This window comes from Rhizoctonia solani, chromosome 3, assembly GCF_016906535.1.
Source record: "Rhizoctonia solani chromosome 3, complete sequence".
In the NCBI taxonomy this organism is placed as follows: domain Eukaryota; kingdom Fungi; phylum Basidiomycota; class Agaricomycetes; order Cantharellales; family Ceratobasidiaceae; genus Rhizoctonia; species Rhizoctonia solani.
The window spans coordinates 3,327,249-3,349,899 of NC_057372.1; the positions used below are offsets into that span (position 1 = coordinate 3,327,249).

A 22,651-nucleotide genomic window follows, 5' to 3' on the forward strand; every position below is an offset into this window, starting at 1 on the left:
TTATTGCTCAGCAATGCGAATGGGGCAAATATCAAGGGGTGGTAATATATTACAACACACCGTCACACAGAAGCTAACTCGACCAAAGGGACTGGGCCTAGCTCTTAACTCGCCGCTAATAACAAGAAGTAAAAAAAGCCAGCTGGGGATAGTAAGTTGGGTGTTATTTGTTCGTACATGGCGCACGCAGCAAAAATTGAAAACTACAACTCGTGCATCAAACTACAACCCAATATGAATGAATGGTGCCCATCGTCCAAACTCCTTCTCCCCAATCTCTCCACGCAACGCGAAGATAGCATTATGAAGTGCTCTACCCGCCTCTCCGTTTCCAATTATTCTTTCCTTCATTAATTGATCATATACTTTGTTGGATACAAACGGTGCATCCTGGTCACCCACAGGCCACATCGTTCCAATAACGCTCGAGTATCCGGCCATCAGCATACCGGATGCAAGGTGTATAGCTTCGTCCGGTAGCTTCTCATCACCAGTTGCGGTCTGGCAAGCAGAGAGGAAGGCCAAGCCTTTGCCTTTAAGCGACTTTCGGTTGATAGAAACAAGGTCAAGGGTATCGTCGTATAAGAAAAACTCGCTCATTGTTGGATCCTGGACGTTCTGGTGAGCATGGCAAGCAAAGTGCACCCAGTCATGTTTTGTTATCGCATCAAGCACATTCGTCTTTGTTGCCGCGCTGCCTACAAGTTCTGAAATATTTGCTTTGCCTTGTATGTGTTTCTTGACGTACTCGAGTTCCTCGTCAGTTCCAGGCAGCTCAGTTTGACCTGGTGTGTTTGCTTGCCCGATTATAAGCACCTTGGAATCTGGAGTCAATGTGTTCGAAGTGGAGTTAAGAAGTGCGGTGAGAGTGGGGGTGTATGAAGAAATAACATATTTAAACACCCTTGCTCCTGTTATTTCATAATCCCCAGCTGCATGCAATGGAAAGAAGATAATATTCCGGTCGGGCACCAGGTTATATGCGGCAAGGTTTCCTTTGAAACATTTTCTATCAAGAACTCTTCAGTGTGTCTATAATTCATATTCGAAGAGCTAGACTCACCAAATACCCCAAATGGTCAAGAACTGGTTTGACGATATCGTACCATAGGACCGCCAGCAAACTTTCGAAATCAAAATCTTCTATGGGAACTACCGGCCTGCGTTTGACCATACCGTCTCTCACTTGATTACTCCTGATCAGTGTTCCATCTTGATTCGGGTGCTTTGACCCTTTTCTTGGCTGAAATTGGGGAGAGGGATATGCTGGATATTATCTTGCCCGGGGAGGATCACAAGCGCATCGCAGCGGTCCTCATAGCAGTTGATCACGACGATGGGACCATATCGGGCGGCACTCATAAGAACTTTTGCTTTCGTCGGCTGCAGGAAATCTTCAAATCCGGGAATCTCACGAATCTGAGCTAACAAGTCATTGTATTCCTTGGCAAGACTACGATGTTTCTGGGCAACCTGATCTGGAGTCATCGAACCAGATTCTTGTGACCGAGACTCTCGAGACTCCAGACCTGCAGTATGCAGGCTATCAGCAACATCCTGAAGACGCGCAGCCAGGTCTGGGTTGACAGAGCAAAGCTTATCAAGTGGTGATCGGAGCATAAGACTTTGATTCCATACCACACAACGGGCATGCTCGAGCCATTCAAGAGCCAGAGTATAATCGGAGGAGGTAATAGCAATGGCGGCCGCTTGTACAGCCAAACTCTCGACTGCCTCTAGATCCTGATAACGCTGAGCAGTCGTGGCGCCAAGCCAGACAAACTGGGGCAAAAGGTCGATCGCAGTTTGATAGGCTTCGAGCGGCTGAAGAAAGCTGTGCATAGAAGCGAGCTTTGCCCATTTGAATGCGTTATCAAACTTGAGACGTGGTGCACCAGAAAGTGATTGGGTGGACAAACGGAAGAAGTGATACGACTCCTGCTTATGAGAGGGACATCCCGAGTAGAGAGATAGATAAAGGTAACAGGTGCCTAAGTTGAAATGCTGCCAGCACAGATCAGGATGACCTTGAGGAGTCAAAGTGACTGCACGATACTGGCATTCAATGGATGTCTCGAGGTCATACGGGTCGTTCAGGATCTGGAACCGATGGCTATAAGATGCTGCCAGATTTGACAAGCGGCGTGACAATTGAGGGTGGCCATCAGGAGTCAATGCGACTACGTAGTGTTGACATTCGATTGCGTCGTAGAGGTCACCCAGTTCGCCGAGGTGTTTAAACCGCTGGCTGTAAGATACCCCCAGATTGTTTATTCTTCCTAGTAAATCATGGTGTTCGTAGGGAGTCAAGGTTACCGCACGATGTTCACAATCGATTGCATTTTCAAGGTCGCTCAGCTCGCCTAAACGCTCAAAGCGAAGGCCGTAACACTCTCCTAGGCCGGTGAGTTGGCCGGACAGTCCCGGATCATTGTCGGACGTCGCTTTGATCGCCCGAGATTTATATTCAATTGATTTTCTGAGGTCTCCAAGCTCTCCCAAACGCTCATATAGACTCTTGTGAGATGCACCGAGACAAGTGAGCAGGTAGGCCAAGTTTGGATGGCCATCGGGAATCAAATCAATTGCACGGGTCCCATATTCAATAGCCTTCTCGAGGTCTTCCAAGTCTCCGGTGCTCCCAAACCGATAGCTATGGGACGATCCTAGTTAGCAAGCCGATTTGGCCTGTCCGGGTGGTCTACAGGAGTCGATTTTATTGCGCAAGTCTCGCATTCGATTGCCTTATCAAGTTCACCAAGTTCACCAAGACACTTGAAGCGATTCCTGTGGAACGCACCCAGATTCGCGAGTCGGTTCGGCAACCCAGGGTCCCCGCGCGAAGTCAAAATGACCGCACCAGTCCCGCATTCGATTGCTTTCTCAAGGTCGCTCAGTTTACCCAGGCGCTCGAACCGATGATTGTGAGAGGACCCTAGGTTAATAAGGTAACCTGACAATTCTGGATGATTCTTCGGAGCCAAAATGACCGAATAGAACCCGCATTCAATTGCATTATCGAGATCGCTCAGGTCTCCTAGACGTTTACATCGATTTCTGTGAGCTATCCCCAGATTAGAGAGACGTTTTGGTAACTCTGGGTGGTCGCGATGAGTTAAAGCGATCGCACAAGATTCGCATTCTATCGCCTTGTCGAGATTCTCAATTTCTCCCATACGCTTGAATCGAAGCTCGTGGCATACACCCAGGTTAGCAAGTAGACCAGGAAGGTGAGGATCATCTTTAGGGGTCATTGTGACAGCATCGGCGCCATATTTGATTGCCTTTTCAAGATCATCTAGCTTGTCCAAGCGTTGGAACCTGTGGGTGTAGGACGCTGCTAGATTAGCAAGGTAACCTGGCAAGCCGGGGTGGCCCTTTGGAGTCAATTCGACCGCATCAGATTGATACTCAATTGCTTCTTCGAGGTCATCCAAGTTACCAAGGCGCTTGAATCGATTTTTATAAGATATACCCAGGTTAGTGAGCAGACCCGGGAGGTGGGGGTCATTATACGGGCTCAGCGAGGCTGCATAACCTTGACATTTGATTGCTTTCTCGAGATCCCCCATCTCGCCCAGGCGCTGAAACCGATAGCTGTGGGAAACGCCTAGACTGGTGAGTCGACCTGGTAGTTCAGGATGACCTGGTGGTGTCAAAGAAACTTCAATATATCCATATTCAATGGCTTGATCCACATCCTGGAGGTCGCCCAGACGTTCGAACCGCTTGCGCAGAGAGACGCCTTGATCAGTTAGTAGTTGTAGACAAGCTGGGTCGTCATCAGAAGTAAGATCCAGAGCGATTGATCTCCACTCAATTGACTGGTTGAGATCGTTCACCTCTCCCAGAATGCTAAATCGCTCATAAAAAAGTGCGGCTAATGAACTAAACAACTGGGGCTCATTGGGAATATCATCCGGTGCCAAAGTGAGCGCCTGGGAAATTTTGCTATGTCTTCTTCGACTTCAGCCAACGTTATCTGCATTTTGATAGCTCGAAAAGTGTGTTGTATTCCTTCTGTACCAAAGATTCAGTATCAATATCCAAGTCGTGAGATACCCAAAAGAAAGTGGAAGGCTCCGGTATCCCGAGATATTCACTTTCTATTGCACGAGACTTACTAAATTCTACGATTTACCAAGATGCTTGAGAAGTTCCAATGACTCGTCCCAATATTTACTCCTACTCTGGGCAAGAGACAGCAGCGGTGAGATACATCTGCTCGTATCTTGTCACAATAGTACTTACGTTCTATCCAATCGATGCGCAACTAGTGCCCCCTGATAAACAGTGTTCCGAGCGCAGCTTGATGGGGACTTTGGTGTGTTCCGCATATCTCGTGTGACCGATCTGCGTGGCTCGGATCCTTGATATTGTTCCCGTGACCACAGAGCTTAGCGCGCACTATTCAAGATATAGGCATGATTACACCTCGTCCTCCCGCTCCCGAGTCTGGACCATGGCACCAATACATCCATCCTATATCTAGAGCGCTTCACAGCCTATACCGTACATAAAATCGGAGCCATCTCGCATTACAAAACTTGGCAGGTACTACTATTGAAATCTTGACACACCACATGTCCAAGCGGAGTGAATTACATCAAGAGAAACTGGTCCAGCTCTCTTCAACTCGATCGATCAATACTTTTCTCTCTGTCGCTATCGTTGAATTTCTGGAAACCCTGGTATTGAGAAATTTGCTGGATTATTCATACTTGGTCATGCTGCTCTTGTGCGTAGATCTCGAGTCGAGACCAAACCTGGGCCTAAACACTCGAACAGCTTTCTTTTATTAGAACCTTGGCTGTGTGATAACAAAAAACGAACGTCTATACGGAACGTATTTCACGCATAGAGCGCATTCTTCTGTGATTTCACGACTATGAGGATGTTGCACCAATGGTCGAACATAATTCTGGGGCTCGGCCAAGCATTCTCGAATTCCAAGATTCCTGAAAGGGTTTCTGTTCTGGATCGTACGTCCTCCTACGCCCTTGTACGGTACATCCAGAACCAGCACGGAAAAGTTACCAATACGGGCCCCATAGTGTATTTGACTTGAAAAACTTCGACGTCCATGATCGATTGGGTCTGAGGGCGGGGGAGACGATCGATAGTGTACCAGGACTTGGTACAGGTAGCACTGGACGTAACTCTCGAGGGTAAAGAAAACGTAACTGCAGAGTACGAGCTCGATATCGTAAAACACGATCGATCAAGAAGGAAACGTTATGAGAATCGACTCGAGTAGCGAAATCATATCATCGGCTTTATTCTTTCACTTTTGACCTCGCCTAGTTCTTGAAAATCTATCACTTTCGCGCCCAAGAGCGCTAGCGGCGCCAACCCCACTTTGTTCGCACTCGTACTCGGTTTCTGACCATGTCTGTGTCCTGCGCCTATAGCCCTCCATATTCCAGCACAAGTAACCGGACCGACCGGTAACCAAACTCTAAACTCTAACCCCTTCCATTTTCAGTCCAATATTCGTCCCTGAGGCGGTACATAATCACACTCCCTCTCATCCTCGCGACTCGCGACTTTCAACCCCCCCTTGGACTCGAGGACTAAAAAGTAGTCATCGCGATCGTCACCACACGTTAAATTTTTCTTAGTACGGATACGTCATATGGGATAAACTCGGGAACAATCACATGCGATTCAAAAGCAAGAACGCGAACGGAACAGTATGTGGCGTACACTTCACGACACCCTCGCTTTCCAAACACAGGTGTTATCGCACTCGAGACGGAGGGCCGAACGCCGCCCCTGGATACTCGGCGTGTAAATTGGCGCCAGGGGAATCTCGGTGCTATATCGCCGAGGGAGAGACACCACTCGTCCGAGGATCATATACTGCACCGTGTAGACCCACAAAAAATACAAACTAGATTTGTGTACTAGTACTATAGTGACCAACACGTAAAAAAGAATAAACACGACAAAAGGTACACTTGGTAGGTAGAAAGTTATAAACATGGAAAAAGGAAGGGGTGTGTATCGACAAGCGAATCAAGAAGACAAAGTGATAAAAAGATAGAAAAACAGACAAGCGGGAGCTGTCTGGCGGAGACGAGCACAGCCCGTCTCGACGCCCAGCTCGACCGTCTATGGAAGCGCATAGCAAGACAACTGGGATTTTTAAAGACAGTGATGACCGAAACCCGAACCCAAAGCACGATTGTCCAGACACAAAACGTTCATAGAGGGGCACAGAGAATGTCCTGGATATCAAAAGGGGGTTAATTGTCGTCGTCCTGCGCCGCCTCTGCCTCCCTCTCTTCTTCTCCCTTCACCTTGCCTCCCTTTTCCTCCTGCCTCCCACTCCCACTCCCCTAATCCGACATGACCGATCACGCTTTTGACCAATCTGCATCCGTCTCCATCTCGACAATATCACATTCTTCCACCTCGACGGGGACCGCTCCACTCTGGACACTGAGTGGGACCCAGCTCGAATCTTCTTCTACGCCCGCAGCGGTAGGGAAGCGAACACTCTCCGACGGAAACTGGATACTCTGCTCGTCGGATGGCGAGCGTACCGCCAGGGGTACCGAGGCCGATCAACAATACTCGGCCGCTTCGTCGGCGTCTCGTCGAATTGGAGATCCGCATCCATGAGTACAGGGGGGAGAAGCATGGGCCGAGGGACATCGAGTCTCGTCGGCCTCATTTCCTTTTCTCCGCTGAGTTTCCGGACCCTCTCTACGGCAGCCACGCACTCTGCCTGTGCAATTGCCTCCTCGCTCCGAGTTTGACCACAGCCGCACCATGCGGTGTGCGTGCAAAATGTGCTTTTATCGCTTTTCGTGCTAGTGGCTCTGGGGCCAGTCGGCCTCTTCGCTGACGAGTCACGATCGAAACGGGGGTGGGTTTCCAGTAGGGCGCAAGGGGAGAGGGGACGCGTGCTCTCGTCGAGTGTGTCCGTGCGGGTGTGGGCTCTGGGTCAGGAAGAGAAGGAGTGGGTGGCGTCGGCAGTGGCTTGATAGTCTTTGCCACGAGCTTCTTTCCTTTGGCGACTGTCAATGGGGACGTGGAAGTAGAAGCCATCGGGAGTTTATCCGTTCCCCATTCGTCATCTTCGTCAGCTGGGAATGGCACCGGAACGCTGTCACTGTCAAGTTCACGCTCTTGGGCGCAAGCGGTGTCGAGCGTAGGGGAATGGGCGCATGGTGTCGGGCACGCTTTGCGTCTGCCATACGTCATTGCTTAGCATATGCATCGTCAAGGCGGGTGACCGTACGACTCACCAGGCTCCTCTGTCATCGGTCTTTGCCTCCCACATGCTTCGCGAACGGAAAAGGACAGCGTACGAGTGCGTGTGCGAGTCGGTATTTGCACCATTGTCGGTAGTAGGCAGTAGAATAGATATGAGTTGTGAATACGAGTATCTCTAGTACAAGCAAGCACTTGTTTGGACGCTGGTGGTGGTGGCTAACAGAACGCAGATCAGTCACACGCAAAAAGAAATCTAACGGAAAAGGGGAAGGGATAAGGGTAGAAAAGCAGCGAGGAAAAGAACGTGGTGGTCAGAGTTGTGGGCAGAGCTTTACCCCGTAGCCTCGAGGCCATCTTACCTAATCACTCGGCGCTTGACCTGCGGGGGATTCTCGCTGTGGGAACCGTTGTCGTCGGGTACGTATGAGCTCGTAGCGTGCACTGGGGGTGTGTGGGGGTAATAATGCAGTTGGCTGCTACGAGGGGGGAGAGACGAAAAGTGTCAGGACAACAATCTAATAACCGGCTCGATCCATCTTTTCACATCACATCACTTGCCTCGTCTCGGCGCTACGCTTGCGCAGCCTATCGATTCTCGTATGCATTCAGTCGAATTTTTCTGTTCCATACTGCCCCAACGGAAATACCGTCTATTTCTGTTGTATACCGACGGATCCGATGTCCAGCCTGTCAATTCCGTTCCATTATGGGTGGTCACGCGCACGGATCGCGACGATCGCTTACGGCCGGGCCGCCGGCTTGGCTAAAGGTTCTAGAACTGTGACGTGCCCGCCTAGCCCTCGATTCAACACAATTCAATAATATCCATATGGCTATACTTGCAAGATAATCTAACAAAAAAAACTGAACTGGGTTGCCGAGACAGGAAAATATGACCGCGCCTCGTTGCGCGCCGCACGTGTATGTGATGTACGCGGCACACTTTCACGTGAAACTCGGTGGGTTCCTCGATCGGGTAAATGGGAGTAAACTTGAACTATTTGTTGGGGGTGTATATATTTTACTGGTAGCACATTGTAGCTCGACTACACATACATGAGCAGATTTGGCCATTTGTGCGTATCTGGAAACCGAGGTCGGTTTCTTCGTTCGGGAGTTATCCTGCGCAGCTTTACGATTAGTAATAGGCTCAAATTCAGTGCGTGACCAAGATTTCAACGGGGCGGTCGTGTTTGACTCGTGTAAAATGGGGAAACAGTAATTTACCTTGCGATGGGTGTACAGTTCCGGTGAGGCCCTGATAGTCTGGATTACGGTTCAACGGGGCAGCCGAGCTGCTTTAGAACTATACCAATAACACGAATATTTGGGTTATATGGTCCTATAGTGTTTTCTTGTCGAGAACCGCCGTACTTATTCGAATTCCAGGGCCATACCTTCTATCTTATCTTAGTTTTGTCTCTAGCGGGTGCTGTGCCCGGCAAAGCCAAGTATCATGTAAGTGAGAGCAAAGATTCAAACGAGCGCACTTGGATATATTCCAACTCGTACTAAAGCAAATATTCACACATCGGTTCTATATTCCACTAACATCGTATCTTCAAAGCTCTAGTCTGCTTCATTTCATTATGCTTCGACATAATCAAAGGGCGATAACTGGCGAAATCGGCAATTTGTTGCATGTCGCATCTACAACGGCTTTATGGCCCACATTGATATTGATGGTCCGTAATGCATAACGTCATGTGCACTGTTCCCGACCTTCATCCTGAGTTTCGTTCAAATGGCATGTATCGACTGATACCGGCCGTTAAGTTAAAGGTAGCTGGCCGATGACTCCAGGGATTCATATTTCTGGACTCGTGAAGAAACCAAATCCCCGAATGCTAAGAGAGCAGAACTTCCAGCTCGCTTCGAATGTCATCTCAGCTTGAAAACACTAGCAGGAAGGTGGCTTGCGCACGCTCATCGACTTGAGAGATACACTCAAGGATGTGTTCTAGGTATTGTGTCGGCAGGAACCCAGAGTACTCTTCGTAACCACTTGGTATTTCGGTCTCGATCCCTTGCATTTTTCGCTGCACTTCGAATCTGGGCATTTCTATTTGCTCTCCTCGGCGTCCAAAGAATATTCCACAAGCGGCTCTGGGGTACTGTATACCTTGAACTCGGGAGATTTCCAAGCGGAGTATATGGGATCCAAAGCTAGGTCGGCGCAAAATACCTGAGCGTTCCGTTATCATTCTGCTCAACAGCTATAAGAGCAAAATAATGCTCCGTTCAGGCTATGTATGAGTGGTCGTGACATTCAATTCATCAATTCTTCTGTGGCTATATATTGTTCTTTGCAGCATTAACCCATCACAATTGTTCCGTAAGTTTAGTTTCTGGCAGAAAAGAGTCAATCCCTCGAATCCGGAGTCAAGTTCAGGTCTAGGTCTTCTAGAAGGGTCAAATGTGAGCGTTGTTACCGCCTATGAATCCTCCGTGTCAGTGAATCGCGAGAAATGCACTGATCAAGTCCAGTTTCAGTTTGCAGAGTGACCAGGCCGTTTTACAATAACGTAACCTGTACTCTTGGATGGGAAATAACAAAAGCGCCTTGGTGTCACACGGTTGAAAGGTTTGCCCACGATTGGAACATGTATGCGCGCGCCTAATTCCGATGAGGACAGATATCGATTGGTACACATGTGGGCCTCGATTTGGGACCCACAGCGTGTCTCTCGCCCACTTGTGTCGGAAGCAAAGTGCATATGGATGAGTAGTACTTCTGAGGCTTGTATATAAGGCTCTCCATCTATCATCAGGCTGAGCTGGGTCCCTCTAATTCCCTTTGCTTTGATAGTATGTCTACCCAAATCCCTCCCGGCGCTTCTTACCGCGCTCCGAAAGCCATGGTTATAGCCAGGAGACACTTACAGCACCTTGAAGACCCAGTACGGATCCAGTTCAAACAAGAGTGGAAAAGGGGAAACCCGCTCTTTGATTGGTACCAAAGGCGCACTCATAAAATCGTTGACAAGCTCGAACTTCGAAAGGAGCATGAAGCACCATTCTATCATGAGTTTGTTGTTTTTAGACTGGAAGAAGAAGGCGGCTACTTTCGTATTGACCGCCGCCAGAGCAATCCCCTCGATTTTCTTTATCAGAGTGGAATTGAGGCATATGATACCATTGAGGAAGTGTCGTCTATGAACGACCGTTATATTCCGCTTCTGATTGCCTGGTCTCGCTTGACCTCAGAATTGGCATACATCTTTCGGTCATTTTACGAACATGCTGGGCGATACAAATGCATCCGTCGGCATGGGCGTACACGCCTCAACTCTACAACTCCTACTTCCTTGCCCAGACAATCCTCATGTGTACCGCCCGCAGCGTGTGCGACGAAGGCACGTTTGACCGGATCAGAGACATATTCCGTTTCTCGTACGATTGGGAGAATGTTTTCACCCGCTTCCGTGAACACGACAAGGACCTCCACGTGTGGGGAATCATGCACGATGAATACTGCTGTAGTCACACTTGTTACGGCGATATTGCACCGCCACCTTACGCACGCGACGATCACGCTGACAACGTGCTTAGCCTTGAGACCTGGAAAGCCAGTTTCAAATTTCGTGCTCACCCACGCCTACCTATATGGGCATCTAACCTACTTTTAAACTTTCAGCGAGCTCTGGTGAAATTTTGGCAAGATGAATTCTTGAGTTTGGTAGGGGTCGCGGTGCCTGAGCCCGACCAGACAATAAAACATATATGGATTCAGGCCGGCGGGAAAGAAAACAAGCAGGACCGGCTCGAGCAGATGTTCGAGTCCAGAACATATTTGAGGAGACTAATGTGGGGACGATGGTGTTACGAACATCTCCAACCGATCGCTACGAAGATAGAGCCAATGATGCGACAAGCACTAAGGTGTCCGTTATGCCCTTGCAGCTTCCCGGTCGACTAAAATCAATGCACCTAACCAAGTGAGCTCTGTCAGCATATTTAAGACTTATTCGTAATGGCTTACAGTATAGTAGCCCAGATTGTTAAGAAGTGGCCTGGGGTTATGCTCCAATTCTTCGACAACGAGTTTGAGCATTTAAATTCGTCACTTAAGAGTCAGGTTAGATATCTAACAACCTGGCACAAACTAGGATCTGATGCATTTGTAACAATCAGGTTTTAAAGGTTTGGAATGCTCACCTCGAGATTGATGCATGCCCGATCACGGAAGATGTCATTGAGGGACGGCGGCTTCCTTCAATGGAAATTCAGATATTTGAACACCCTGACTCTTCTGATGGTCAGCCAGTGGTATGTCCTCATAAAATCGATCTGGGCCTTATCAAACATACATAATAGACGTTAGCTCAATTAGAAAATTGTCGCGAAGAGCTCATCGATAGCCACGCGCGTCGAGTAGCCGACTCTAATTACGGAGATTTTGAAGAGGTGCGATCGAACATAAGGACAGCAAGCGACGACGTTTGGATGTCAGTCAAGAAAGACAAGGGCTGTGCCTATTGCTATGGGCTACACGAGTCAGAGCTCAGTCTGAGCACAAGGCCAGCAGAGGAACCAAAAACCAGATTTGACGACGCCCCTATCTGGTGTGCATCAGTAGAGCAATGTATTGCTGAAGCCCGCATCTCCGTCGATATATAGTTCACAGACTACTCTCGGAGAAGTTATGTAAAGTACTTTTCAACGACCGAGCACTAGAACTGTATTTCACCCTATCAGTATGGCCAGCAATAATTAACTATGTTTGAATCATCTACGTTGGCCCGGGTCTTGGTGGTCAGCAGCGAGTAATAATACACTAACACATACACTAACACCAAAGCAATTGTTTTACCTTTGATATTCTAACTATTGGAGCCTGTATGCACTGCCTGTTTGAATCCATTTTTTATCAAGCGCATTATCCTTTGAAACTTTGATTGGTACAATGGGCCGATCCCCTAAGAAATGTCAAAAGAACGTAGATCTATTCCTCAGCATGACATATATAAGCCTAAAGATTCCAGTTTATGTACTATCCTGATCAACAAAAATGTGTAGCAAGTTCAGTTAAGATGATCGTTTCATTCATCCCTTAGTTGCCAATAGCCCTGCTGCCACGGCAGCTTCTAAGCCGAGGTGTTTAATGAATCCCGCAGTGACTAACGGCCGATCTTGATAAGCGTCTCCACCACTTCCGCTGCGAAATACGCGCTTGAAGTAATTATTGGCATGTGTGACCACATCAACAGCAGTCCAGTCTAACTCCTTATGTCGCCCGATGTAGTGGTGGGTTATCCATGCCTGTCATATAAGTTAGCAACGAACACATAGCACTATTGTCTCAGCCTAACCATGTATGATGAACGAATCAGTGGTGCGGATGCACTAGTGGTCAACAAATCTCTCCATGTATTCCTGCCGAGCTGAAGAACTGAGTTTTCAGTTTGACGGTTGTAAAGCCGTTTGGTCGATGCGTTGACCGGGACCACCTGAGCTCGATCAAGACTAGCGGATACTTCTGGCCAGTTCGGCACCTGTGTCTCCCTCCTTAGAAATATTACAGTATTGTTGTCCTGTTGAATCTGGGAAGAATCTGGTATCGAGAATTATTGAATATGGCCAATAGAATACTGTAATTTTCAAGTGACACCCACACATTTGAAGATTATCTATCCATCCTAAGTGAATAGTTAACCCAACGAGCACATTTTTCAGCCCGGCCGGTCGCTCATTATACATGCTGCAAAAAATAAGGCACCCGGCCGCTGAGCGGAGCGCCGTTTTAATATTTTCAGCCAGTTGTGATTCACTACCTTTTACGCAAAAAGCAGGTTTGGCAACCATCTGTTCAAGCTATAAAATTTCATGTTTAGTTACACTCACACTCATGTCGGATTTAGCATACCAATTTGATAATTGGCTCCAATGCGGCCAAGCACTTGATAAAGCATATCACGTTCCTAGAGCCTGGTCGGGTTGATAGGTGGCATAGTGCCGGAACAGTATCGAGATCGGCTTCAATGATAAGGTACTGTGTAACGTGCGATCGTGGTAACTGATTTTCGCGACCTGGCGCTATGTTTCCACTACTCTCGGTAACCGAAATGGTCCTGGAAGGTGGTCGTGTTGGGATATGGACCGGCTTTTGTATATTCAAGCTACCCGGCTCCTCCGGCTCGAAGCTTAAGCTAGGTGGTATGCTGGAGCCCCCGGATTGAGTTGCAGGAGCCTGTTCTGTATTACAACTGAGATTAATTAAAGGGTTTGAGCTCTTTTCACCGCTCCTGTGTAACTGGTAAGCCAACATACCCAACAGACGTAAATATTTTCGCTCACAATGATATAGCGCTACCTGGTAGTATATTGGTTTTGAGCTGTGATGACACATGCTTCAACTCAGAGTTAGACTTGACTCGAAGAAGCCCTTCTTCCACCGCAGATTTGAGGTTCTGGCTAGAAACTAACCCCTCAGAAACCTCGGGTAGATCAACCTGAGCACCAGTCTTGTCAGAATTATCGCCATTGTATCTGAGAACATCAAGAAGATATCTATTGGCCCGATGAGCCAACATGCTTGGGCTCCATGATGGGGGGCCATATGGGCCGTGAGGACCATGAGTAACAATCCAGTCCTAATAACCGTGTTATATCAAACTCCCGGCAATGGATTTGCAATCTTACGCGGTATGCCTTGGCTTTAACGCTGGAGGAAATCTCGTCGAGTGTCTGATTAAATAGCGACGTAGAGTCGTGCAGGTGGTCTCGAATAAAATTTTATACTGGGACCATGGCTGGGAATCCATGAGAATTCCGTCACTGGAGAGATAGACGTCTCGGTCCCCCGAGTATGTTACTAATACGTTGTTTTTGGCTTGATGGTCATTTATCTGTTGTTTATCTGAAAGGTTTTGAAGTCACCAACACGCAAAGATCCCGCCATAGCGGACTTACAGAGTAGTTCGTCCGAAGGCCAGCCAACATGTAAGATTTGGTAGTCCGTTTTGTTGATCATAATTTTCTGGGGATACCTGGCGGGAAGTAGTAGGACTGAGTTCGGCTCATTCTCAAAAGATTTCACGGTGTGTTCTAGATCTTCTGAAGAAAAGGATTTGGCAATGTGAACCGGAACTCCTGCCGTGCTCAGCTTAAGCGACGAAGCATTGTCAGTGATTTGACCGAGTGAATCTATGAGAGCTTACGATAGTCTTATACATAGGAAGTGACCTGACAGAGCTACGCAAGTAGCAGATGAACTTTCCTCCCAAGTGAACCAAGGCACATACAGCCAAAAGGACGTCGGGTTCATTTTCTAACAAGATACTGAAGCCTCCTAGTTTTCAGTATCTGCCATGCCCAATAATAATACTATCCGTATTGACTGACTGGTACATTGCCGGAAGAGGCAGGGTTGTAATACTGGATCCTGGGCGTTCCTCGGCAACAATTCGTTGGGCGGCTGTCAGAAGAGATTGGCTAGTGCTTAACCATTTTTTGTTTTGTTTCACGAACCGATGTCTGTAGGACCTTTATGGTTTTGTATTTCTTGCGTCGTGGGTCGACCACTGGATGGTTTTTGGTCACCTTGAAAACGAATATATGTAATTGATCCAAATGGCGTATACAAAGCTACCAACTCACTGGGACCGACAATGGTTTGACCATAATCCTGCGTCCAATGCGCATTATTTGTATCGTTGACTGGCATTGGCAAGGGTTCCATAACCGGAGACGAGCCAGAATCTGATTCGTAGTCCACGATGGCGTTAATCCCGTTATTGTTTTCCATTCCTTCGTGGAATCGAGGTGTCGAGAGGACGTTATCGTTGTCGGAAATCAACGATTTTGCTGCGGCAGCTACTGCCTCAGCCGCCTCGGAGAGCGCGGTCGCAGCTTTAGCAAGACATTCCGTAGCATGAGATAGTAATAGAGCCTGGTCCCCCTGACAATCGATTGGAAGCATAATAGTGGCTGGAGTACGACACACCGTCGAATTAATAATCACTGTAGATGATGGGGAAAGAGAGAGAACTGTCGTGGTCGCTTAAAGTCGAGGACGGTGGCAGTGTGATTACCACGATGTCATCAGCGGTGAAATCCTGCTCGGTACAAACAAAAGATGATTGGATTTGAGAGCTTGGAGTTGCTTCCAACTCGTAAATGCTTTATTTGTTCAGAATAAAAGTGAGGGATAGAGTCTACAACCGGCATGCGGTTATAGAAATGGAAAATAATTACTCATTTTTTGTTTCTAATTTATTCTTCAATTTACCAAACATACAGCATTCCAGCGTCAACCGCTGCCTGCAGGTTGTATTTACTAACGATCGCCATTGAGGTTACTAACCTAGGGGCTATCGGAGGATGTTTATTGCTTCCGTCTTCTACACTACCGGACAGTAGAACGCTTGCGGTAAACTTGTTGATTCTACTGGCAATTTCTTGAGCTCCCAGCACCCCGCTCGACGTCCTTGCGAGGGTTTTAAGGTGTCCCTGCAAGCGTTGTTGTTATCCGATCAATACAGTGATCATAATATGTGTAATTTACCTCGTAGAGCTCTGTGACCAATTCTCGGTCACTCGACAAGATCGATTTAGTCGCTTTTCGCGAATCAGAGAGCCAAATGCTGTCTTCCCGGTGCATTAAATCAGCAGAGCTCGGATGGGCTCTGAAGTTAGAGTTGTTCAGAATAGAATTGATCTTGTCCCTTTGAGCCACGGTCATGATAATGCTAGTGGACGAGCATCTCAGTGAAGCGCTATGCCTCTTGGCTGGTTCCAAGGACAGTCAATCCGATGCATACCCTTGAATAAGAAAAGAAAAATACCTTGAGCAAGCGGAACAAATCCATCCAGTGTAGATCCCCAGTAAATGCAGTGGTCCAGATGCACATTCCCGAGGGATGACGGTGGAGTTTGTATCTTAAACGGAAGTAAGAGGACCGCAGAGCCTTGTGATTTTATAAATCTCGAGGCGGCATCTTCTGTGGACTGAATAGTTTCCGGTCGATCAGCCACAAATACAGTCCATTGAGTAATGAGCGCAATCTGAATGAACAACTAAGTTTCCCTGTGGACCATAGGTCTTCTATGAACAACCTACCAGTTTCTGATACTGAAAATGACACCCGGAAATATCCAGGAAAAGAATAACCTTCTTTGAACCAGACCCACACATCTCGGCCAGAAAGCACATCAGTGGAATAGCATCGAATTCCTCCTCAACGGCAAAGTAGGTATTTCCCAGCATTGGTTTAAAGGCGTTCTTCCTAGAGCTGAAGTCAGCTGCATGCTGCTTGGCCATTCCAAACCTCGGTTGAGAAGTGCTGGAAGAAATCAAAATCAACGCAAGCACTTGATTCTGACCGAAGCTCGTTTACCGTGCTGGCGTCGTAGAAACGACCGAAGCATCGCCCGAAGAATCTGGACGATTAATACGAGGCTTTTTGTTTGCTTGCTTGTTAGAGATCGGAGGGGCCAACACGGGAGTTGATTCTACTCCCCTATTCACCGTGATTAGGTAGCTCAAGTTTATGGGCTTGTAAACCTACCAGGGAGTACTAGTTGATGCCCGGCCTGATCCTTCGGACCGGGTAGAATCGCTCGGTACCCAGTCGTTTTTTGGTAATGAAGATATATGGTTGACACCTGAACCGGGAGACTTGACCAGAAGTATTCCCTCCATCATGGCCGATTGAAGGCCGTGGTGTGTCACAAATCCATGCGAAACCTCTGGAAGAGAAAGCGCCTGGTATTTTAACACATCTGACATAAAAGAATTGGCGTTTGTTATAAGTGTGGTGGCATCCCAAGATTTCACATATCGATGGCCTCGGGAGCCGTGGCAGCTTATCCAGTCCTAAATAGTTGATATAAATGAAAAAATACAGTGATAGTACTTATCACACCTACAGGATATACTTTGGCCTTCATTTCCGCTGGAATCAATGCTAGGCTTTGGTTAAATATCGGTCGTAATAAAGCAACTGATGCTCTGAACGAATCGGCATCTCCAGGCCATGCCTGGCTCTGCCACATGATAGCAGCACCAGCAGGGTGTAGCTCTTCGTCTCCCGAGTACGCAACAATTATGCTATTCTGAGCTTGGTGAATCAATCTCTGGTCCTCGTCTGTATCTGCGTTTGGTATGGCTCGACTGAAAGGAATGAGAGACTCACATCGCTGTTCGTCAGCTGGCCATCCCACGTGAACCACCCACGAATCGACGTCGTCGATTTCAATGCTCGGAGTGATTGTCTCGGGCAACAGTAAAATGGACCGTTCTGCTTCAAGAAACTTTTGTCCTACTTCGGTTATTTCTGTAGTCGTAATCTTCGTGATGGTATATACGGCAGTTTTGGTTACGTCATTTATCTATCGCGAGGGGATGGTTATGTTTGACCACACTCGAGATTAGACATTACTTACGAGCTTCTTATACATATGGAATGTGGGGATGCTGCAATTCATGTAGCAGATCACCTTTCGTCGATTCCGGATGAGTGCACAAACGAATAACAAGACGTCAGCCTCTTGATCGACCAAAATGCTACTCTGATGTCAGTGCCTAGTCAACAGAAGCTTCTTGAAATATTTGACGAACCGGTAAGCCAAGCCTGCCACTGTTTCGATTTCGTCAGTTATTAAAGATGCAGGGGGCGGTCGGGCTGGGTCGAATCGCAGTTGATCGATGGTCATTGGGCCCGAGGAGCATGGATCAACGGTAGTAGCCAAGGCTTGGTTGTTTGCGGGCTCCGCAGAGACAATTCCAGGAGGTTCTTCGTTGCCATCTAAAGGGCTAAATATCAATACAAAATTTGTATATGCCAATTGGCCAAAGGTTCTATCATATGGAAATTCAACTTGCCTGAGAGATAGGAGACTGAATCTCCTGTACTGGAACGTCCGTCCTCGCTTTCAAGTTCGGCCGGACCTTGCCCACAATTCAAACTTTGTTCTGGTCGATAAATGTGTGAGATGGGCAAACAGAGGATGAAATCAAATTTACCAGATATAATTATATTCTCTACATCAGACGTTAAAATAGCTAGTTCAGATGAAAAGGTTTCTGCCGCCGCTCGTGCAGCTTCCGACAGTGTGGCAGCTGCTTTGGCGAGACAATCTGCGGCTTGAGCTAGTGCAGAGAGTCGATTCGCACGATCATTGGTAGAGCAGATTGCATCCATTATATTGGCCGATGCTAGTATATGGAATGATGACGACTTCCAACACACGCTCGTTGGGTTGTGGTGGCTAACCAGACGCAAGGGTTCATGTGCCACAAAAGAGACCATTGTGTGTATTACGTAACACTTCCGTCTTGAGCACGGAGGCAGCATAGAGGCTCCACGCATGATACAGGGTCAATGAGACCATATCAAGGATTATTTTGTGCTTCTCAAATGTCAAAGTTTTGTAAGCGGCACTCCGTCTGCTCGATTAGCCGATACCTATTTTATTCCGGTATTTCTCTTGATAATATCCATTGTTACTCCCTATAAACTATAGTGGGAGCGCACTTCGCCCAAGGGCCCACCGTTACACTCCCCACTGTCCCTAGGCAACTTCATGATCCCAAATTAACGGATTAGCCGGTTGTAACCAAGTGTCGAACATCACGAGCATGATGTCATAGTGTGAGATACACTTTGCGCTCCAAAGGGAGATTATCGTTACGAGTGATACAGCTTGAAGATTTCAGAATTGAAAGGCCCAGAAACTCCCAGCTTAGTAGATCCAAAAGTAGTAGGGGAGAAAGAGGTGCGCTTGTGCGGTTGGTGAGGATTGGAACCGATGTGTGGGTTCAGTCGCAACCAAACCTTGTCAAAGCCACGAGTAACTACTTGGGCAATAGGGGCCTAGAGAATCATTGAAGCTCAAGGTGAAGCGGATTAAAAAATCAAGATGTGACGGTTTCCGTGGGGGGCGTCGACGTTCCACGGCTCCCATAATGCAAGTGAGAGGGAAGAGGATGGGAATAGAGATGACACAAGCCGCCCAGCACTAGCAGACGCACCCGAGAGAGCATGAGTTCATTAAAATTGACCTCCAAGTCATTTGAGTGCCCGAGCGATAAGCAAAGTGAAACCTGGAACTCGAGCTCAAGGAATGCATTTGTCACCAAGGAGAGTCGTTTTCAATGACAAGATAGCAGGCTAGAGCTTTTATTTCACATTATAAGTGAGAGCCAGAAGTAGAGGTCTCTTTTCGCCTAGACGGTGGTCGAATCGCTCCCAATTTTTTCCCGCGGTTACCGAGAAGTTAATGTTCACTCAGAGTTTACGTAATACATAGCCCTTGTATGAGTCGCAAATTGCTAGTGTATGCTCCGGGTTATATGCGTCAGCAATTAAACTTCAGTGATGTGAAAAGCGAGGTTTCTATCAATTAGAGCTCTGTACCGGTGAGATATTACAACGACTCCCTTCGGCCATCGTTCCACTCTAATGGGAACACATTAACCAATTATGGCCAACCCTTCAGTCACCGCCGGTTGCAGTTGAAATCTATCCACAACCGTGCGAGGAACTGGAAGTCTTCCTGCCACTGGTGGGAATTGCTCACTACCATCTTCCAAGTCGCCACGCAAAAGAACCTTTGCCGAGTATCGATTGGCCATGCGAAGAACCTCTTGTGCACTCCTTTCAGCGCGCGAAACAGTACCTAGCCCATATATACGATTCTGAAGTCACCCATTATTAGTGATAGAACTTGGGGCCAAGGGGTCTGAGAATGAACGTACGACGTATAGTCCCTTGACCGCCGCTTCTTCGGTCATCAATATCGAAACCGTGGTGTTACGCATCGGCCAGAGTGGAGATCTTGGTCCCAGGTCGAGCAGAGTGCGAGCGTTGGCGTGTTCAGTGATGTCTGCCGACTGTTTTTTAGTTCAGCCTGTTGAGATTTGGTTATTATAATAGCCGATGACGAGCAAGTGAGTTGGTCCCGATGCTTTTTAGCTGGTAAGAATTCAGAACACAGATCTTTTTTTTTTTTAAAAAAAAAAAAGAAACAGAGATTTACCTTGCTTCACTGGAAGATGGAATCCCCAATAAATACAATATCCAACCTTGCTCTCTCTCAGCATTGATGGCAGGTTTGTTGTGCTATAAGTGAGGAGTAGCATAGAACGAGACGAAGCATTAACAAAACGAGACGCAGCGTCATTATTCGCTTGATCACTACTTATGGCTTCGGGCGCGATCACCTGAGCGGATGGAAGAATTCTTTTAAACTAAAACACCCTGTCGATTAGAAAAAACACCTAGAATCGATATTAATACGTACTAGCTTTTGGTAATGCCGCAATGAACCGTGACCCTCTAAGAAACAAATGACTTTATCGTACTTTTCGGCCATGAAACCGATCAAGGGGATGGCATCAAACTCTTCTCAATAGGCAAGTAGGTATGTCCACTCGCAATTTTGAAGTATGCTTCCGCACTGGGGATTTGGGCGCTATAATACGGAATAAGTCTCACTTTCGCCACCCCCTTATTAGAATTCTGTAAAAGCTTACCCGGAATCTTTACCCGGTACTTTTGCCTTCGTATCGATGGACGTCTGGGTTGAAAGGATAGAAGCTGTGGGACCAGTCGTTGGGGTGGATACCCTAGTACTGTATACTCGTAGCAATTTGAGCATATTTGACAACACACACATATATGAAAGGCTACCTCGCTGCTGCGGATGATTTAACATCCGCTTGAGAAAGTGAAGAAATATGATCCGGGCTTGAGTCACGATCTTTCACTTGCAATACTCCAGCTTCGTATGCGGGTTCAAGCAAATTTTGAGTAACAAACCCCCAAGAGACCCGAGGCAATATTTTGGATTCCAAATTGTTAGAAACGAGGTCTTTGTAACGATATAGCAGAATATGAACCAAGTAGCAATTGGCCTGTTCCACAAGTTTGATGGGGTCCCAGGCCTTGACGTATCGAGGGCCGTAAACGCCGTGGGTCTGGATCCAATCCTGTGATGTGATAAAATATGGATTTTGTACCTAATTATAATTATGTTCAACCTACCGCATAAACCTTTTCTTTCAATTCATCTGATATTTTGGCCAGCGAGTCATCGAATACATGTCGTAACTTGTCGATCGACGCATCAAGTGAATCTCTCCCTGGCCAAATTTGAGTTATATCCATGAGGGAAGGGCTCAAAGTATATAATTCCAGATCCCCAGAGTAAGCAACGATGACGTTGTTTTGTGCCCTGTGCTTCTTGAACCGACTTAGATCTGTGAAGCTAATCAGCGAGGCGAAATGAGGAGTGGTATTCTGGGGCTTACATTTCTCGTGACTGGGGGGCCAACCTACATAAATAACCCAAGTGTTTTCGCCTTCCATCAATATATCGGGCAGAAGTGTACCGGGAACCAATGCGACCGAATTACTGGCTTCTAGAGTCCGTTTATATGCAGCATCTCGCCTTGTCGGGCTCATTCGTTCGGGAAAATAGGCAACCGCGCCAGTTACGGCTTCAATCTTATGAATAAGGCTTTAAATACATCCTCGCATAGATAGACGCTGCTACATACCAAGGGTTTGTAAAACGACAATGGAGGAGTACCGGAAGGCATGTAGCAGATCACCCGCTGATTTTGACCAATTAAGGCGCATACTGTGAGTAGGACATCTAATTCATTCTCAACAAGAATCCTAAAACACATTAGTTATCAGTTCAATGGAAATTTCTGGACACGACGCAAGAGGTGCTACCGGTAGGACTGCTTTGGATCGATAACCTGCTCCATTCCTCTGATGTTTGCCGATTCCCCTAAGGTAGAATCCACCATAGCGGCAACACTTGGGGCTTTTTCTAAAGATATAGCATCATTCAGATCAGAGTCTGCCGGAAGAATTTCCGTCATGACCTCTCGAGCTACTTCTATATTGATACTGGACATCTCTTGGGTTTCTCTCGCTGGATAAGATGCTTTTCACGTCACCCGCAGGACCAGAATCAGTTGATATCACATTTAGGAGAAGAGAGCTTACATTGCTCGGAGGTTTGAGCTAAAGGAACCAATTCGTTTTTAATGTTGTAGTTGACCAGCCACCTTTCCTCTTCGACATCATGTCTATTTATGTTATTCCTTTCACTGTCGTCTTCGATAACATCTTCTTCCTCCTGTCCTTCTGGATACATTCTTAGTGGGATTCGTTGGCCTTCTATGGACACTTCAGAAATGTCTTTTGATAGGATGTCTTTTCCACCAGCGTGCTCACAAATTTGAGCATTACCCTTGTCCGGTTCGTCTGGAGTCACATCAGGTTCAGAAACTGGGTGCAATAGGATCGAACTCAAAGGAGGAAAAGCCGGTGCTTCGTTTGTCAAGTCATGAGGAATAGGGGCCCCCATGCTATCGCTTATACCAATAGATAGGTTCGTTAGCCAGAGATTCAGCCGCTGCTCGAGCTGCATCGGACAGTGTAGTTGCAGCAGTAGCCAGACATTCAGC

At 47.2% G+C, this 22,651-nt stretch overlaps 5 protein-coding genes across 5 annotated transcripts; 1 reads left to right on the forward strand and 4 right to left on the reverse strand.

Moving 5' to 3' along the window:
- Window positions 1-222: 222 nt before the first annotated feature.
- Window positions 223-7,350, reverse strand: RhiXN_03471 (CHAT domain protein; the record flags this gene model as incomplete). The annotated part of the gene is made up of 8 exons (XM_043323288.1): window positions 223-1,009; window positions 1,071-1,243; window positions 1,297-2,666; window positions 2,759-3,951; window positions 6,364-6,524; window positions 6,575-6,711; window positions 6,777-7,190; window positions 7,257-7,350. The coding sequence occupies 8 exons, from the start codon at window positions 7,348-7,350 to the stop codon at window positions 223-225; spliced, it is 4,329 nt and encodes a 1,442-aa protein (XP_043178784.1).
- Window positions 7,351-10,034: 2,684 nt separating this feature from the next.
- On the forward strand, window positions 10,035-11,844 carry RhiXN_03472 (uncharacterized protein; the record flags this gene model as incomplete). Its single annotated transcript, XM_043323289.1, has 5 exons — window positions 10,035-10,375; window positions 10,432-11,108; window positions 11,217-11,302; window positions 11,359-11,493; window positions 11,542-11,844. The coding sequence occupies 5 exons, from the start codon at window positions 10,035-10,037 to the stop codon at window positions 11,842-11,844; spliced, it is 1,542 nt and encodes a 513-aa protein (XP_043178785.1).
- Window positions 11,845-12,270: 426 nt separating this feature from the next.
- On the reverse strand, window positions 12,271-15,145 carry RhiXN_03473 (uncharacterized protein; the record flags this gene model as incomplete). The annotated part of the gene is made up of 11 exons (XM_043323290.1): window positions 12,271-12,486; window positions 12,537-12,778; window positions 12,840-13,038; window positions 13,091-13,469; window positions 13,522-13,713; window positions 13,867-14,083; window positions 14,137-14,329; window positions 14,385-14,494; window positions 14,552-14,641; window positions 14,695-14,766; window positions 14,824-15,145. 11 exons carry the CDS (start codon window positions 15,143-15,145, stop codon window positions 12,271-12,273), a joined length of 2,232 nt encoding a protein of 743 aa, XP_043178786.1.
- A 305-nt stretch (window positions 15,146-15,450) lies between these two features.
- Window positions 15,451-18,368, reverse strand: RhiXN_03474 (uncharacterized protein; the record flags this gene model as incomplete). The annotated part of the gene is made up of 11 exons (XM_043323291.1): window positions 15,451-15,675; window positions 15,731-15,954; window positions 16,011-16,230; window positions 16,286-16,508; window positions 16,563-16,685; window positions 16,734-17,041; window positions 17,095-17,312; window positions 17,361-17,556; window positions 17,611-17,731; window positions 17,786-17,972; window positions 18,191-18,368. 11 exons carry the CDS (start codon window positions 18,366-18,368, stop codon window positions 15,451-15,453), a joined length of 2,223 nt encoding a protein of 740 aa, XP_043178787.1.
- Window positions 18,369-19,639: 1,271 nt separating this feature from the next.
- On the reverse strand, window positions 19,640-22,614 carry RhiXN_03475 (uncharacterized protein; the record flags this gene model as incomplete). Its single annotated transcript, XM_043323292.1, has 12 exons — window positions 19,640-19,864; window positions 19,925-20,052; window positions 20,206-20,416; window positions 20,470-20,504; window positions 20,570-20,640; window positions 20,702-20,800; window positions 20,859-21,157; window positions 21,213-21,427; window positions 21,479-21,674; window positions 21,728-21,848; window positions 21,909-22,113; window positions 22,188-22,614. 12 exons carry the CDS (start codon window positions 22,612-22,614, stop codon window positions 19,640-19,642), a joined length of 2,232 nt encoding a protein of 743 aa, XP_043178788.1.
- Between the last annotated feature and the right edge of the window lie 37 nt (window positions 22,615-22,651).